This window comes from Colossoma macropomum, unplaced genomic scaffold (genome assembly GCF_904425465.1).
Source record: "Colossoma macropomum unplaced genomic scaffold, Colossoma_macropomum, whole genome shotgun sequence".
Classification (NCBI taxonomy): domain Eukaryota; kingdom Metazoa; phylum Chordata; class Actinopteri; order Characiformes; family Serrasalmidae; genus Colossoma; species Colossoma macropomum.
In genome coordinates this window covers 19,565,626-19,584,046 of record NW_023494785.1, presented here as the reverse complement: position 1 = coordinate 19,584,046, position 18,421 = coordinate 19,565,626, and the positions used below count along the sequence as shown (strand labels likewise).

General features: G+C 36.7%; 1 protein-coding gene across 2 annotated transcripts in view; it reads left to right on the top strand.

The window, feature by feature from the left end:
- The first annotated feature begins 3,740 nt into the window (after positions 1-3,740).
- ascc3 (activating signal cointegrator 1 complex subunit 3) overlaps positions 3,741-18,421 on the top strand; it is a 134,228-nt gene continuing 119,547 nt past the window's right edge. The window contains exons 1-4 of one of the 2 annotated variants that reach the window (XM_036586338.1): positions 3,741-3,812; positions 8,317-8,464; positions 9,595-9,745; positions 11,835-12,418. In XM_036586338.1, coding sequence (XP_036442231.1) covers positions 8,375-8,464; positions 9,595-9,745; positions 11,835-12,418 — 825 coding nt within the window. In that variant the 5' untranslated portion in view covers positions 3,741-3,812; positions 8,317-8,374. Of the gene's footprint in view, positions 3,813-8,316; positions 8,465-9,594; positions 9,746-11,834; positions 12,419-18,421 lie in introns of those variants that run through there. The other variant, XM_036586347.1, reaches the window with a different exon arrangement.

Below are 18,421 nucleotides of genomic sequence, written 5' to 3'. Positions count from 1 at the left end.
ATCCATCTATAAGACAGACAGATAGCTCAATCAATAGATACACACACACACATCAAATTATAAATTAACACTGAATGAGACTGCGTGTCAAACAATGAAAAATGTATTTTTTTGTCCAGTAAAGGTGGCTTAGCTATAATGCCATGTTACAACTAACCCTGCAGTATGGAGGTTTTACTTAAGCCTAACTAGTCTTCAGCGAGAACAGTCTGTCCACAACTACACAGAGAGATATTACAGTAGGGCTGCATAGGGGTGCATAAAGCTGTCTTTACAAATACATATGCCTTCAGGCCTGTACAGTTCACTTGGTCAATGCCACACATGCACTTACCCACTTGTGGAGAATGTGGTGAAGGATGACTTTTCTGATCATAACATTTTTTTCATGTTTTTTTGCAGGCTTGGCATTAGAGGGTCATTTAAAGGAACAATGACCCACTAGCCAATCATCATGCCCCACAAAATCCATTATTTTTTGTACATGATCTGTAGTGGAAGGTATCAAATAATGATCAAAGTAAAACTAAAGTTACCGCATACTGCCTTTGAGTGCCATGTGAGCCCAACATGAAAGGCTATTTTGATTAACATATCAAACATATCAAGTAACAATGAACATGAATGCATCACTCTCTACAGGCTGCATTACACAGAAGCTGTTTTTGTTGTGAGAAGATAAGTTAGCAGATTTCCTAAATGGGTAGATGTTTAGTGATTAGCTGTAAACGTTTTCTCTTGTGTTCATACTTTCCTGAATAATATTTGGCTCCTTAGCTTTTTTTCCTTTTGAAGGCACATTGACTTTCCTGCATTGACTTTCTGAGCCACATGAGTAACAGTTGCTCTTCTGTTTTTTTTTTTGTTTTTTTTTTACATCTTTACATATCAGACTAATGCACAAGCATTGTGGTCAATCAATGTGTGCTTTTGACCACATTTCCAACTCTATTTACTGATGTCTTATCCATAGATCTAATTGCAAATATTACCATAGTCACTGTTCCATTTAAAACACTAGTCAGCTGACTGTCTGAAGTCTATAATTGTAAACTTATATGAGGTGTTGTATAAGTTAGTCTACATCTATTAGGTGAACCTCATAAAATGGCCAGTGAGTGTTACCACAAGGTAAGTGTTTGGTAGATCATTGCAAATGTAATGATTCATATCTAAATGTAAATTATGGTTGGGCCTTTTAGCTTTCATATTGCTGTAAGGCTGCTTGGTTTTGTCTGTTTAATAATTTGGTGTGGTGTAATTAAAACTGCTCTGAATGACCTTGCCAATGGTTAAGATATTTGGTCAGCCTCTGTCATAAACAGGTCAGTGTTTCAACCTACTGCTTCTCTGTTTAACTCATATATACACTTTTTAGTAATTCAGGGGGGAAATGTAATTTTGCATTTACTACATTTGTTCACAGAGCTGCATTTTGCAACAAGCGGCTTTCTTGAATAGGAATATGGGCATCATGCACAGAAAGTTCATGTGCATGCAGAATACTGATGTTGATGTTGATTGAGATAGCAGCACAAACTGTAAACAAAAGCAAGCAGAACTTCATAGAATTAAATGTGTTTTCATAGTGCAATTATATATATATATAAATATATATATATATATATATATATATATATATATATATATATATATATATACATATATACATATGTATGTATGTTTAGATACACTCCACATTTGTGGAAGTGAAATATTCAGGCTTCCTACACACCTAAATCCTGCCGCTAAATACTGCATTCTTATAGAAAATATGTATGTTATGTAGATTGAAAATACAGTCCAATGTGTTCGGATGACTAATCTAATGGGTTAAGATGGAAACTGCTGAAAAAGTATTTGAACTTGACATGTTCACTAATATGAACATATGAGACGACTACAGTCTCTTTCTTCAGGGAAAGCTAAAATGCATTTTGGAAAGAAAAAAAAAATCTGAACAAATTTCTAGTCTAAATATGACTTAAACCAGTTGTGAAATCCTTGAATTACAGAGAAACAGAAGCTTATTTATTTACATAGCTCATAGTGGGATCAGCGTGTACTCAAAATATCCCAATGTATTTGTTCACGGATGTGCTGTGCAAAATGACTGTGCAATGTGTGAGCTTAAAACCTTTGATATAGCTCTATTGTGTTTGGAACATCATGAGTCTTATTCTAACCCTAGTTCCAATCGAAGTCTGAAGCTACATTTAAAATGCTTAAAACAGATTTTTCTAGCATACCTGATGAGATTCATGGGTTTAGACACGCTGTAGGCTGTAGAGTGACTGCGTGGGCAGATGAATGTGGTCTAAATCAGAATTGAAAAGATCTGGTTAGATGTGATTACTTGACATTTAGGCATGAAAGAAAGGATCAGATATGTATTGGGAACAGAGAAAGGATTTGGTTTGATTTAAACGTTAAATTCTGATTTAGTTATTTCCAGTCATTTCATCACATCTTCAGAGGGAAAGAGTCATTATCTAAACATTATGATGTCCTGTTTTAATGTTGCCTAAATTCTGGCCCGTTTCATGGTGTGTTGAGGGCATGTTCTGATATCCTGTTATTTTGTTTGCATTCAAGTCAGTAAAATAATGTAGTGTGTAGTAATTTTATACACAGTAACATAGACCGTAAACCTCTATCTGTTGTGCTTTGTCATATGTTGTGTTGTATGCTGTGCTTTTCACTTTGTACAAAGAGTTAGAAGCATTCTGGCCTAAAACATTTAGCATTTAGCGTTTAATATTCGTTGTGTTATATAATGTTCTGTAGAGCAACATTGTATCCTCCAGTCTCATTCTGACAGAATTCATGATTTTGTGTTTTCATGTTTAGGGTTCTTTCAATACAATACAGAGCATGCATTATGCAAATACTTAATGCAACCATTGAGAATCATCCACCCCTCCACATGGCAATAAAGAAATCCTGACTGCTAGTGTATCCACCAGTATATAGGCAAATAAATACAGATGTAATATTCAGCTTCCTAGTAATACATTAGCCATGTTAGCTTCCTTATAGCCAGCTTAGAAACTAGAAAGTTTCGCCCTAGATTCTACTACGGCGCCGCTGTAGGATGCAAACAGGAATCACAGATTTAGTAGTCCCTGAATTTTGATTTTTGGGTGGAGCACCCATTTAAACCTTGGTTGAAGCTCCTGTGTGTTCCTGAAAATTGCTTTTTTAATGAGAAAACAGGTCAAAAGCTAAGTTTGTTGCCAATGTCAAGTGATGTCACTCATCTTTGTGCTTAAAGGTGCATTTTGCTGATACTGCAATTTTACTGCTTAAATAAAAATGCGCTCTAACATAAATATTTAATAAAGTGCGTTAAACAAACAGAACACTAGTCTTAAACACGCCCACCCACATGAGCAGATACGCCTCTCCCAGTAACTGCTGATACTCAGACAACATCGTGTGAGCAATATATACGCATTTTAGTACATGTTGGAAATCTAAATACAGGGATATTTATGTTTTAAACAAAATGATAATGCATTCAAGAATCACATATTGATTACTCGGAATTGTTCTAAGCGCTTTTCATGAACGATTACTTTTGACTTGCTAGTTTCTCGAGTTTTTCCGCATGCGTTATACATTGTATGGATATTGTAGTCATTTTAACCGAGAATGGTCATTTGAAGCGAGCCAGTTCATCACATTAATAAACTACAATACCCACACAACCTTGCGTGTCATGCCGGCACAGAGCGTGCAGAGCGTTGGCTAGTTGACACATCTGCTGAGCCCGGCTGTACAGTGGAGCGGCTGAAAGCTGAGACACTGAGGTCTGAGCGGTCACTGGACCTTTACACTTTTATTCTTTATTTAACTTTTTATTTAAAACGGACACGAGGTCATGTGAAGTTACAAAAATACGCTGACACGTAATTTAAGCACGTTGCCATGTAACATAACTATTTCTTCAAAGTCAGCTAAAGTTAACTTAGCTAGCTAACCAGCTAACTTTGTTTCTCTGTGTTTCAGCCTTTCCAGTGTCGAAGTCTGTTTACGTTGCTAAAACTCTAACGTGAATAAAGAGCGTAAAGATAGCCAGTCTGGCTGTTTAGCTAACTGTTCTCGCTGCCTATGAGACCGCTCTCCAGACTAGCTTAGTTAGCTTAGCAGCTGAGTCTCTGAACTGAAGCGAAAGTGTAACAGAGTTCGTAGTAGTTTTATTTACGTCAAATATTAGTAGTTTACTAAGCTAATGGGTTAATTATGATATCGTATAATGACAGTTTGGTTTTGTGTTGGGTGTCTTAGAGACTGCACGCTAACAGCTAGCTCATTATTTGGGATGTTAACTGTGATGTTGGACTACATTGCCGTAGAGAGGAGTAAAACTTGTTCAGTGATTTGCCGATATTAGTCAGGTTTATCAACATTGGTGTTTTTCGAAGCTGTCTCTTCGGGGTTTTGCTTCTCTCGTTACTTTGAAGCCATGATATGCCTTTAGAAAACAGCACCAGTCCTTCTTGGAATGCTGTCATGCAAGAGCCTAACTGTGTTTAGTGGGATACTGGACAAGTTTTTTAAGAAAAAGTGCCTACATTTCTTTAAGGAAAAAAACATTGAAATCTCATTGTACTCTGTGATCCAGAACTTCCCATATAGGTGCAGTTCAGATACACTACATGTCCAAAAGTATCCTGAGAGCATTTCTTATTAGGGAGTTTTAAGGTGTTCTCATTGCTGACACAGCTGTTAAAATCTCATTGCCAATATAATGTTATGCTTTGGTTTTGGTGATATAATGTTTTACTTTTGTCAATAATCAACACTATTTGTCATATTTAGAATGGTGTTTGATTAAATTAATTGCTGGTGTTTATGAAACCACTCGAGCTTGTTTAGCACTGAGAGTGAGAGTATATGTTTGCACCATATCTTTTGGTTTACGCTTGGTTTTCTCAGTCTGAAATACATGGCTGCTTCACTTGTATATGGCCAAGCCTCAGGATCTTTTCTTTTGAAAGAACCTTTTAACTATTTATCCATAATGGATGAGTTCCATATGGCTGAAAGGAGAAATTACATTGACTTGCACTCAAAATATCAACATAACTAGTTAGGATTTTGCCAGAAAAGCTAAAAAGCTTGATACAAATATGACAATTTATTTTTGCAAATAATCAACAATATTTGTCATGTTTAAAATTACATTTGGTTAAATGTCTATATTGTGATGGAGGCACAAATAAACACATCCACATGTAGGAAAAATGAAGAAGCAAGGGTGGGCAAAGTGTCAAGACAGCAGCAAAAAAATAATTCTGATTTTAAAAAAAGGCTGCTAAAGAACTGAGTACAATCTTTTTTTTTATTCAAGGTATTAATCAAGGGGTAAAAATCACACAGTTGGTAAGAAATAAGCAACATAATAGAATAATGGGGTAATGGGCTTCACTTAGTTTAAATTTCTGTATTAAAGAAGCTTGCTGTCACCAGTGTGTCATAGTGGTTCTGATGAGCTTTGCAACATTCTCAAGAAAATGTATTGTGACAGTTCATTGCTATAATGATAACATGTTCTCAATTGTCCATATATAAAGAGATATTACACTAGATTTTGATATTTGTATATTGGCTTTTAATATGAGACATTTCTAAATTGCAGTTGTGCCATATAATTCAACTTTTTGGAGCTGACAGCATATAGCATTTGTTGAGACTGGATGAGAGGCATAGATTCAATTTTTTTGAATAATTCTGTGGCTGTAGTCTTATGGCATTTAGCAAGTAGTCTATCCTTGTTGAGCTTTGATTTGCAACTAATATTTCTTTTTACAGATGTGGTTTGTTTACTGTTTGCATGTATTACTGTTTCAATTACTGTTCTTTTTGCAGTTTTTGTGAGTGATGTGGTTTGGACACTATTTTGCCTGTTAAAAAAGCTGATTATTGTCTCATGTTGCTTTTAAAACTCACAGGTAAAAATGCTGACGTTAGATCTCTTTTATAGGTGACCCATACTGCTAATTGGTGTTCAGCCAAATATAAATCACCTTTTCAGTGGCATTTGGAGTTGCGTTTGTTACTTAAGTGCCTCCATTATTTTTTTCACCTCCTGTGTTTTAGGTTAAATCAGTGAAAGTATGTTAGGCCAAACTATAACCTACATTGTGGCCCAGTTTCTCTTATTGTAAGAAAAATAAGTCAACATGTAGGTCCCCAGGCAGAGCCTGATAATTAATTTCTCTACACAAGTCAAATAGACTTCAGAGTAAAACATTTTTTTAGACTTTCTTTTACTCACCCACTGTACTAATTTAGATTAACTGTGTACTGACGTATTAAAAAGTAGAAGTAATAGTCAAAATATAGTCTTATGAACCTTTGTTATTGACTTTGTCGGTTTTGGAAAGCACTGCTAGCCAGATAATGGCATTCAACTCTTACTCCCTCTTAAAGAGACATGGGTAGATGTCTCTCTTACACTTCGTGTAAACTTACATTTCGTGTAAGCAGTGACATAAAGATCCTTTAGATTTTTTGTTAATTTGAGTTGTTTGTAAATATTGCAGTAACAATGCAGTAACAAACAACTAATAATTTTAGGAGTAGAACAGCTGCTGTAAAATATATAACGTCTTTCAAATTCCAAACTGTGGAAAATTAATTCCAGTCATATGTCATACACTTTGAGTCCATATTTAGTCAAATTTATAAGGCTGCCACTCAACAATAAATAAGGGTTCCCATGTGTCCTGGAAAACTTGGAAATATATAGACTAGTTTTCCTGTCAAGGGAATAAACTGGAAAATAAGACATAATATAAGTCATTGAAATAGTAATGAAGTTGGGCTGTTAAGCCACCAGTATTGCACATTTTATAATGGTTTTAGCTACTAATTTATACCTATTGTAAGAATTCTGAATTGTATGTGGACACTGTCAGAATACCTGGTAGAAAGAGGCTACATTTTGAGTTTGATTGTCCATTCATGTCAGCTTACAAATTTCAAAAGGTATGAATGGACACTCAAACTGGGCATTAGCAGCTTAAAATATGGCTTAATGGCCACAGAGCTTGCGTATTTTATATATACATATGTATGTGTATGTATGTATATATATAGTCCGTAAGGGGTCACTAGGAGTAGTGTTGTTGACATTAATGTTGAGGATGTTGGCAGTTGTGCATATTTTTGAGATAACTTAATGATTTCCAAAAAACTATGGTTTCCATATGAAACTCTAGCTGCATTTCACTTTAATATTCCTTCTCTTTTCACGTTCAGGGAATACATGTCTGTTCACTATTTCAGTGAGATGGCTGTTTTTTAACTAACTAGCTAAATCAAACATGATTTTGTTGTTTGTCTTAGCATGTCCACTAGAACAGTCTGTTACTAGCATGCAGTATGTGCATTGATGTTCAGACAAAACCCCACAATGTTAAGTTGTATATGGATAACAAGGACACAAAGATAAGAATGCACAAGGAGAAAAATAAAACAGTAAGGAGAAAGATGAAAAGGATTGTCATTTATCTTTTCAAGTCAGTTTTGTGCCTTAGATATAGTTTGAAAAACATGACATCTGGGCAGTTTGAGAAATACCTCCTTTCTAACTTCATGAGGAGACTGGTTAGTTTAGGGAACTACTAAATGCTGCCTCAGTCATTTCAATAACTCTCTGGAATAAATGACAGTTTGCCATTATAATGAATAATGTACATTTACTTTAAAATGAATAATTTTGTTCCATTGTGTTAATTGCAATTTTCCATCACTCGTGTGCTAATGGTGTACACAGACATTCAGTGCTTTATGATTGTTGACCCTCTGCATGTTCTGTCATTAGTAGAAAGAGCCAAGCCATATTTCAATGCATACTCAGTAGATGCTTCCTTTAGAGTATAATGAAATATAAAACCAAGGGCGCTTAAATGTGGAGTGTTATTGGGTGTTGAGAAGTAAAGGGAACGGTCGTTTGAGTTGGAGTTTTTAATCCGTCTGCCCAATCAAATGATCTCTTCATAGCTAAGTCGTGGCCAGTTGTAAATCAAAGCTCAAGGGAACATTTTTTTTTCTTTCATTCTCTTTTCTGTCTTTCATCTCAGCACTCATACCTAATCATAAGAAGCTTTGTACCACTATGATTAATTTTTATTAGGCAAACATATTTACATGTTTTTAATTTTTAATTAATAACTCCTGAATGTAACTTGGGAATTTCATTTAGTTGTTGGTCAAGAGGTAGGCTAACTCATGGCCGAAGACAAATCCTATTCTGTGAAGCACCCATAACTATTATGATTCAGCAGTGCTGTTCTTCTCTAACAGGCACTTTTTCCTGCATGAGCGGATCCTGCCTCTGATGGTCGACTGAAGTGGCAGAGCTATGTCTCCTCCTCGGCTCACCGGTGCATTGCGCTCTTTCTCTACGGTCAGCAAGCAGGAGGACTTCACACTCGAGCTTTATGATTTGAAGGCAAGGCACACCGTCTCCAACTTATTTTCAGGACAAGTCTTTCTAGTTTATGAGAAAGGTGTCTAACTCTCCCTTACTCATTTTACATCTGCTATTTGTTATAGTGTGGTGGCCCAGGCTTTATGTATTGATATTTATGATGATTGGTGGAGTAGTCAAGAGTGTTTTCAGAATGTATGTTCAAGACGTTTGGATTAGAGATGAAAATATTGATATGAAAACATTTCCACTTCCATTGTAAGTGAACACATGAAATATTTGCATAATTTTGTAACTTTGTATTGGTTTTGAAGTGAAAATAGGCACACAAAATAGTTAGGTTTGTAGAGCCAAAGTTTTAGCCTTATATTTTATATCTAGCCAAAATGGAGGCTAAAGAACTACTGATGAATGAACAGAAGGCAGTTTACATATTAAACAAAAAGAAGCCAGCCTAAAGCAAATCACGAAATTTCACCTTAGCAGAACACATTTTTGTCTTGTTTAAAAGAAATCAAATAAATGGTATTAGTCACTGTTAATGATCAGATGCCAGTCAGAAAAAACAGTGGATATGGAAGTGTTAAGATTGTGGCCAACCCGGTGTCAGAAAGTGTCCACCAACCAGTTGCCAAGAGGAGGACTCTTACACTGTGATGTCCTTGGGCATGTACCTCTATTAACCTAGTCCTCTATGTTATTCATGTGCTCGTGCCTGACAGGCTCTCTTTTTTTTCAGTCCCTCCCTCTTGTTTCTCCTTAATCTGTCTCCTGACTTTGCTTTTATTTAGCTTTTTAGGAGGTGGCAGATTGTGCTTCAGATCAGCTTAAATCACCTTTTCGGCTCTGAATTTAAGTCCTTAAAGCAGCTGAGCTTTAGGCAAAAGAAAAAAAAAGATTTTTATTCTAAGCTTGCTCTATAACACACAAGTTGTAGAAAGAACCAAAGCTGATAAAATGGCATGGTGCCAACAGACTTTGCTTCCATTATTACCTAAACTGATATATTTATTTTATAGATGTTTACTTGTACCTATATAATAATGTTTAATTTTGATATGTAGGTCTACATGGTTTGCATTTTAAAAGAATTTGTCAAAACATCTCTAAATATGTCTAACTCAGCATGTATGTAATGTTCACTTTTGTAGGCCAAGCGTCTGAAGAGGCAGGAACTGTTTGCCAGAGAGGGCCTGACATGGCCAAAAGTTGTTCAGTTCTTCACACAACACCAGGAGAAGAAGGAGCAACAGACAGCTTCTCAAGAGCTGAAAAACATTCTGCAAGCAGCAAAACAAATAGGTATAGCATTTAAGTCATTCCTGCATGTTATGTTTTTGACAAATCCTGTCTGTTTGATTTTAATTCAGAATGCAAGATGTTCAAGTTGTTTTAGTCATAACACATTTCCAGCCTTTTGTGCTCAAAGTGTTTTCCCTTTTCATCAATTTGCTCTGCTCCATTTTGCAGCCAATACCGGCACATTAAAGAACAAATTGAATTAGCCAACACTTGTGTTTGTGTAATTGAACCACCATAAGGTTGGGGTCGTTTTCCTCACGCCACCAACCTGCATTCGTTTTGAACCTCATCAGTCACAGAGGTGACCGGACTTGTAATGGCTCGGTGTGGATCACACCACAGTAGTATTTAGCTGTCCTGATGTGTCTAATAATTAGATTAGATGCAAATCCCCCAATTCAGCCTTAGTCAAACAGAGTTGCATGCTGAGTCTTCTCCCACTGCTCATATTACTGTTCTGATCCTGTTGGCAGGGGGAGCGAGCTGGGCTGGTGTGGGGGGTGCGAGGAAAACAGCAGGGCAGGGATTGAAACATGGCAGGACTCCCTCTCTGCTGCTAATCCCATCGTAGCTCTCATGAATACAAGAGAGACTCTGGTCACAGCAGGTGTAGCACATTTTTGGTGGAAATGAATGAGGACTGTGAAAGACAGAAAGCTTCCGTGTTTCTCGTCACTGAGTAGCTGCACTGTCCTTGATAAAAGGCACAGTAGTGTGTAGCAAGGTGGTGCTGCTTTGTTGGCTTCTGGTGCCTTTTTACATTTTTCTCTATGCGCTAGACCTGTCTGATGTTCAAACACTGCAATTCTAGAGTTGTTTTTGACAAAGTCTGAGTAATGGTGGGTGTGGTCATGAGGTCACATGATACCAAACACAGACACTCCCCTTTTATCAGAGACAACCCAAGTAGAAATACTTTCTGGGGTGATCTTAAGGATAACTAGCCAACCTTAACCTAATGACTAGCTTAATTAACAAAACAACACAAACTTTAGTTCTGAATTTATATTTATTTCCCTATATGCTTAAGCAGTTCCTGTGTTATATTGTACTTCTGAAAGTGCAGTAAGCTGATCTGTTTGTGATCTACATCATTACTGTGTTTTGCAGCAGGTACACACCTGGCTATGGTGATCCCACTGACAACTGAAGTGAGACATGTTCTTTATGGATATATAAGTTAAAGTTAAAACAATTTTGAATAATGTCACAAACCTAGAAACATGTTGGATTTATCGCCAGTCAGCATGCTTTGTGTTATAAAACATTGAGACTGTTTTAATGTTAATGTTAATATTCATTATATTGCATTATTTATAAGTGTCCTGGGATGCTTTTAAGTGCATTTTGGTTTGTGAACTCTGCAGTCTTTTAATGGCAATTTGACTGAATTTAATCAGAAGCACTTAATATATAAAATGACTGAAATAAGCATGCAGGAGTATGCTAGAAATGCATTTTAATACAGTAAATAGAGTTAATGTAGAAGTAGGTGTGGTTAATAGGCTTACATAAAAGCCAAGTTGCAATTCTGAATCACAAGCACCATTCTGAAGCTTTTTTTACATTGTTCTTTTTTACATGGGGAAGAAAATAAAAACTGGGACAAATGTTTCAGACGTTCTGAACATGGGGAAATGACTGTACATTCACTATGCGCTACACAGTACATGCTTTTTGCAGTTTCCAAACAATACATTCAGAGTTTGTTTTAACCAGGTTAAACTACATTTCTCTCATTTTACACATAAAATGTTCAGAAATGCACAGAAATGAGCAATTACTCATAGACAATGTGTGCAGTAGAGAGCGATGCATTCAGAACATTTTAATTGGACTAAATCCTTGTCTCCCCTCTTTTTGCTCACATTTTCTGTTTTAATTGGACACCCGGCCCCTTTTCCCGTTATTAAAGTGTGGTCTAGCTGAGATTTGGTTGAAGTATTTCTTACCCACTGGACATGTGAAACGTAAAAAGGAGCCTTAATTGTTTCAGATATCCACTTACATGTGTTACAGAGATACTCTCATTTTGTGAGTCCACTCAGTAATCACTTTGTGTTTTCTGTCATCTCTCTGAATTTTTCAGTTGGCACAGAGTTTGGGCAGGACACCATTGAAAGTGCTGCGGTCTTCTTGTTTAAAACATTCCACAACAAAGACCAGGTTGGCCATGAAGAGACACGCGCCATTAAGCAGATGTTTGGTCCTTTCCCAGCTTCAGCTGCTGAGGCATCCTGTGCTGCTGTGGGCCGACTGGTGGCTCTGCTTGGAGAGTCGCAGGTGGAGGCTTTCATCCAGACACAGAGCTCCTGTAAAACTGTGGGTCGTGGGGCTAGCTTTGGACGGAACATTACCTTTTCCTTTGACTCTTATGTGCTAGACACCCAGGACGCTCTACCTTGGGAAGAGGAGCAAGGCGAAGGCCTAAGCTTGGACTTCAACAGCTTCCTGAACAACCATGTTGGTGGGCGCAGAACTGGGGTAGAGACGGTTGGAGTACGCTCAGTGAGTGCCTTGAGCCAGAGCAGTGCCGAAAGCTCTATCCTCAGAAGAGAGGTGGAGAAATATCTGAGTGGAGGCAACATGAGCTCATCCAGTGCTGAGGAACTTTGTACCTCCTTGTTTGAGATGCTGGCCTCCACGAAGAGTGATGATGAACTCCAGAATGAGGTGAGATTAAGTTTAGTTCAGGGCTGTTTAGCCACTGTCTGTATGCTTTCTTTCAAAGACATCACTCATCAAGTAGGGCCCGACCAGTACATCAGTTCCTCTGCCAATATTGAGGTCTCACAGATTTATTGGTGTCTGAAACTTCCACTGATAGTAGTTAAATTTAAATCATACCTGTGATGTGAAGAAACCTGTTCACTTAGTTGACACTTCTACACTGAAAATCCTCACTTGCTGTCTTACATTTCTGCTGAACTGGTAAATTTGGTAGACTAGTAAATACAAAAAAAAACTTGTAAAATGCATTTAGACCAAACATTTAGCATGAGGATAGCAAGCTATAGTACAAAAACATTTTATGAATAGATTTGATGAAAATTAAGAATTAATAAGATTTCATTAATAGACCCAACAAAACCACTAAGAATTTTGGGAAGCATTGGTTTGACTATAAAGCAGCTCAGTCATTTTAAATAGAATAAACAAATAGCTGCATATCCAATGGCTAAATATTGTCTTTTTCATTTCTTCGTTAAGAATTAGTATAAAACAAGTGTCACCTGTTTCTGAAAACTGAACTGGCTTTGGGCATCTTTGCCATTCTGTTCAGAAGCTACCTGGGGGCTGGTATTTACCAACTGAAAGTGTTGCTGGCTGTAGGCTGAACTGGTGAACCTGAGCACAAAATGCTATCATTGTTAGAATACCAAATAATGCTGATGCCGATATCCTATATTTTACACGTACATAACTTTACATCTTTGGCATGCAAAACTGCCTTCTGTAATGGCCACTGCACACCAGATGCACCGTGTCATGCAGTGCCAAAAAATTCAAAACCATTGTTTTTAATGGAGGTATGCGTTTAAAATGTTCTCATTATACTTATTGTTTCGATTGAAAGGCATTCAATCCCCCTGAATGCTGCGACAACACCAACATCTTTAGTTTGTTATATTAAACAATCACTATGAGACTCTTTGTTTGGCTTTAGGTCCTTTTTGTGCTTACTATGGAGGTAAATTCAAGATTAACTGTTATTTACACATAGAAACAACCAGAATCACGACTGTAATCTGTAGCGTACATATGTCTGTGTGAAGCGTATGCCCATGAAGGGGAATCTGTGTTCAGCACAACCCCGGCACTGTTTAATTCTTCAGCGCATCACAGCATGCCTCTACATTTTGCCATTACTACAGTAGATTACATGTGGCTTAACATTTACACAGAGAAAGACAGCCAGTGTTTTACGTAAAGAGACAGATGCTAAAGGTAAGTTACCTCAGCTGACATTACTATCCTAGCCTTTTTCAGCTCGTATCTTATAGATCCATCATTGCATACACTGTAAATTGTAACAGTTATCCAAGATCATGATTTTTTTAGCTATTAAAATATTGTGCTGATTATTTTTAGATATTGCCCAGGCTGCTAGATTTGCAGTGGTAAAATAAACAAAAAAAAATGCACTTGTTACATTTTACTGTGTATGCAATACATTTTTTTTCAGTAATGTTGATGGAAAATATTTATTTGGTAGTAATATATTTGATTTGCAAAACTGAAAGTGAACTGGATTTTTGTGATTATAGGTGAGCAGGCATGTCAACATTAATAAAAGTGATTTTATTGTGTTTAAATGCAGTTTTTTACTATGGCAAGTGCCCATGAATGACCACTAGGGCAAAAGGATAGAAGGATACAATAAATACATTATTGCTGGTTTAGTTAAATACATCACAAATTTATACGAGGCATCCACGTCTCTTCAGAGCACAACAGACTGCACCACTTTCCATGTGGCCATTGCAACTAAAGGAGCAAAGGAACAAAAATGATCATATGATAAAACAAACGCTCACTGCAAAACTTGCTGCAAGAGGTTAGTATAACATGGAGGCATGACAGGTTTGATGAATAATTTCAATTATGTGAGTATAGCGATACTTATCTGAGTACTGTGCTGACACTATGGCCAGGGGGACAGGCTGCACAAGCAGAACGGGGTACCTGCTGATCCGTTTCTAAGTTGGTCCTCCTCACATTCAGGCAGGCCTGAGCTCCAGAAGCTCCTCAGTCCTCTGCTTCACACTCTGTAGGTCGGTTATAAATGATCTCAACCTGGCCTGCGTATCACCCTCACTACTGCTTTTCATGAAAAAAAGGACAAATAACTTGTTAAAATAAATAGAAATGGCAAATGAAAATTAACTAAAACAAACTCAAAAGAAAACTAAAATGTGACATTGCTGTAAATATTTTGAACTGCAGACATGAACATACTTAAAAATATGGTTAATCATGAATTGTAAACACTATTGTTTTAAAGATTTTTAGAATATGTCAAGTAAGTAGCCTGTAAAATGCTGTTCAGGCTGAACTGAACTTTGTGCTACAAGGTCACAGAGGGAGGCCTTTTTGGCTTTCAGTGGAGTCTTTTGTCACAGGAAAACTCTCACAGGTGACACTGATGTAATGTTATGCATAATACTGCTTAGACTAACTACAAGAGTTAATGAGTTGGTTAGATTGGTTTATTCAATAATGCAGACAAGATTACACTAAGGTAACACTAGCTAGTTTTAAATGAACTAACTGGCTTCATGAAATTCATAATATTGACTTACACCACTGGCTTCATGTGAGACAGGTGCATATCTTTCTCTTGCAAATAGGACATATGGCAGATATGTTGTTGTTACCATTTTTAATAGGATGTATGATATATGTGAATTTCACTGCTTCATACAGACTCACTAAGAGAAACTTTCTCCTAAGGCAAACAGTCCTCATGTTGCAAATACTGATGATTGTATTCAGGCAAGAGATTCTGGCTACTATTATGAACTGTAGTGGGCTGCAGTGTTCAGGACTTGAGTACATCACTGGCTGTAACGGCATTGGGCAGACAGATTGATTGGTCATTGAGCAGGAGACCCGTTGCGTTGTCACAGTCGGAGAGAGTTAAGGTCAATTAAATGTGAAGTTAGCATAGTAAGGAAATTGAACAATCTACACTACGTTATCAGCTAATTTGAATGAAGGACTGCTCGCATGTTTCTAATTCAATAAAATTTACCTGCACCTCTCAAGGTGCTCCTTTCATTTTAGTGTTTTTCCTGGTTGAAGTGATTTCATACTCTCCCTCCTTTGATTTCTTTGTTCTTCCTAATCATCCATGATGAGTCAACCTTGTTGTCTTTTGCCCCCCCCCGAAATCCCCTAAGGTTTAAGTATAAAGTGTTGAACCTGAGCTACATCACGTTTTAATGTTCCTCACGTAGTTGACATTTGGAATGGAACTCTCACACTGACATCTTTAGATATAGGATGCCCTTTGTCTTCTAGGCCTTCCATACTTCTCCCTGCAAGTTACTCCAAAGTCATCAGCAAGGTTGAAAGCATTTCCACTAACTATCATTAAACTCGACAGTGGTAGTGAAGGGGAAAAAGAAGAGTACATCCCATCTTTTTAATGTTTCAGGTTTGTATTTTAAAAATGTCATGTGGTACAAAAGTACATACAGTATCTTTGAAGCCAAAGAAAAGTAAGAGAGCACTTTGAGAAGATGGTAGCTTAATTCCCTGGTAGCTTAAAGTACTTTAGATTACAGTAGAGATGATTGAAGATTCAAGAATGAAAGAATGGTGGAAGAAACATCAACAACCTTCGGGTATGCATATGACATGACACAGCGGAAAGTCAGGACAAAAGTTATGATAACGACAAAAGACCACTAACTATACCATTGGGGATGAAAATGCAGAAGCGGTGGGCAGTTTTTGCCTACTTGGATCAGTTATTAACGAAAGAGGATCAAGCACTCAAAAAATATGACACAGATTGACATTTGGAAGAACAAGGGTGAAGGAGCTGGAAAAGATCTTCAAATGTAATCGTGTGTTTCTTTTCTGTTATTCTTTATGGATTTGAAAACTGGACAATAAAAGAGCAGGACAGGAAACATACTGATGCCTTTGAACTTTGGTTTTCACAAATGAGAGTAATTTGGATGGCGGAGAAACCAAACAAATCAGTTGTTGACCACTTTGAATCTCCTCTCTCACTGGAAACACAGACTGAAGCTGAATCTTAATTTTGCCATTTTATAAAAAGAACTGATTTATTGGAAAAAAGACAATTGAGCTTGGAACAGCTGAAGGTAAAAGAGGAAGAGTATGGTCAGTATCAAGATGGATAGACACAATCGGAGAAACCATGAACAAACTGTTAGGAAGCCTGAAGGCCCAAACAGAAGACAGGATATTCTGGAGTTTAAAAACTGTCCATACGGTGGCCAGGACTTGAAACCGACTTGACAGCAATTAGCAATAATAACAGAGAATTTCCTAGCAGGTTATGTCACTTTTATTGTGTTAAAAAGAATTCGGTGGACTGAATTGTTATTCATATATTAGATTTGTTAAAAAAAGTATATTTTTCCTAAAATAGTGGCTTGTTCTGCTATGCAATGCATGTGCAAAGATATATTGTAATTTGTGCATGCATGCATAAGAAAATTAATTTGTCCTGATGCCATAAATTGAGCTTGTAATTGAGGAATACTTGTTTTTAAAAGCCTTTCTGCGTCTAAAGACTACCTGACTCTTTACAGACACTCAAGCTCCAAAAAGTAAAGGGTTGTCTTGTCCACAATGACTTTCTAAGGGAAAGCCTCCCTTTGTAAATCCCTACAGAGTACCTTCTTACAAGGGTTAGAGTCTGCCAAGACATGATGGACAGAATTTATGAGCTTGTAAAGAACAAAGAAAACTTAGGAGGGTACCTAAAAGAAGAGGTACAAAATAAAAGAACTGAAAAATGTTCTCTGGGTGGGCAGTATAGTATATATATATATATATATATATATATATATATATATATATTATTTGTTTTAATTATTTTATTTGTTTATTATTTGTTTTAAAAATCGTTTTATCCAAATTTGTACAAATGGGTACAGAATTCTGGAATTAAACTTTATTTTTTGGGGGACTTTGTTCGGCTAACGATAGGCTTGTTGTCTGTTGGACAATGATGATGTGTTCAATCTCCCCCTATTTTGAACTCTGCTTTCACAAAGTGTTGGATTAGTTTAAAAAATTTCACTCTAACTTTGTTTCCACCCTAATAAATCTACGTTCCCACTTACATTTAGCCCAAAATGTCTCAAGTATGAGCAAGTATGCTGCTCCCATTAAAATGAGGGCAACATGATACTCAGTGATTTGGCAGAATTGGGAAAAGTGATTAGCTCTTAGCATGGTTGATGATTACTATGGTTATATTTTTAATGACTTTTTAAAAGAACAATTTGTTTAATGTGACCATTCTAAATAAAAGTTTAGGATGTGTAACTGTTACTCTGTTGCAGCTGGAAAGTTTAATAATTGGGGAATAAGCACAAATTAGAGACACACATTCTCTCTTTTGATACTTCATTACGTTTATGTTGCATCAGTTCATAAAACTTTGTTGTATGCCTTGCCCTATCATAGTCATTATTTTTTCCAAACTTACCAGAGCCACATTTGTTTATTTTTACTCATAGTTCAGTCTGTGAGTAATTGAACAGTCGTTTTTTATTTACTTGGCTCTGTACTCCAGCTCTGGAATTTCATTGATTGTATTTTTTTGTTCTCATTTTCTTCAGTAAGTGAAATACATGCTAACAGGTTGACTTGACTAGTAAGGAATATGTCACTTTTTAGGCCTGATGCATGTTATATAGTATGTTTCGGTTATAGTCCTGACAGGTGAAACTTGTTACTGATCTGTTGATGGTCTTTGAGCCTGTATCCTATTTCTTATGGATTAGAACTATCACCAGTGTATTTTTCCTTCTTAATAATTTGCTAAATGCATTAAATGTCCAATCATTTGTAGTCTGCTTTTCTAGAGTTTTTTTTCTGAAGTCAATGGTGTTAAGAGAGTTTTTCCCCTGTTTGCTGTAGTAACAGTCTCTACTATTCTGAGAAGTCTTTGTGTTAAATGTTGGA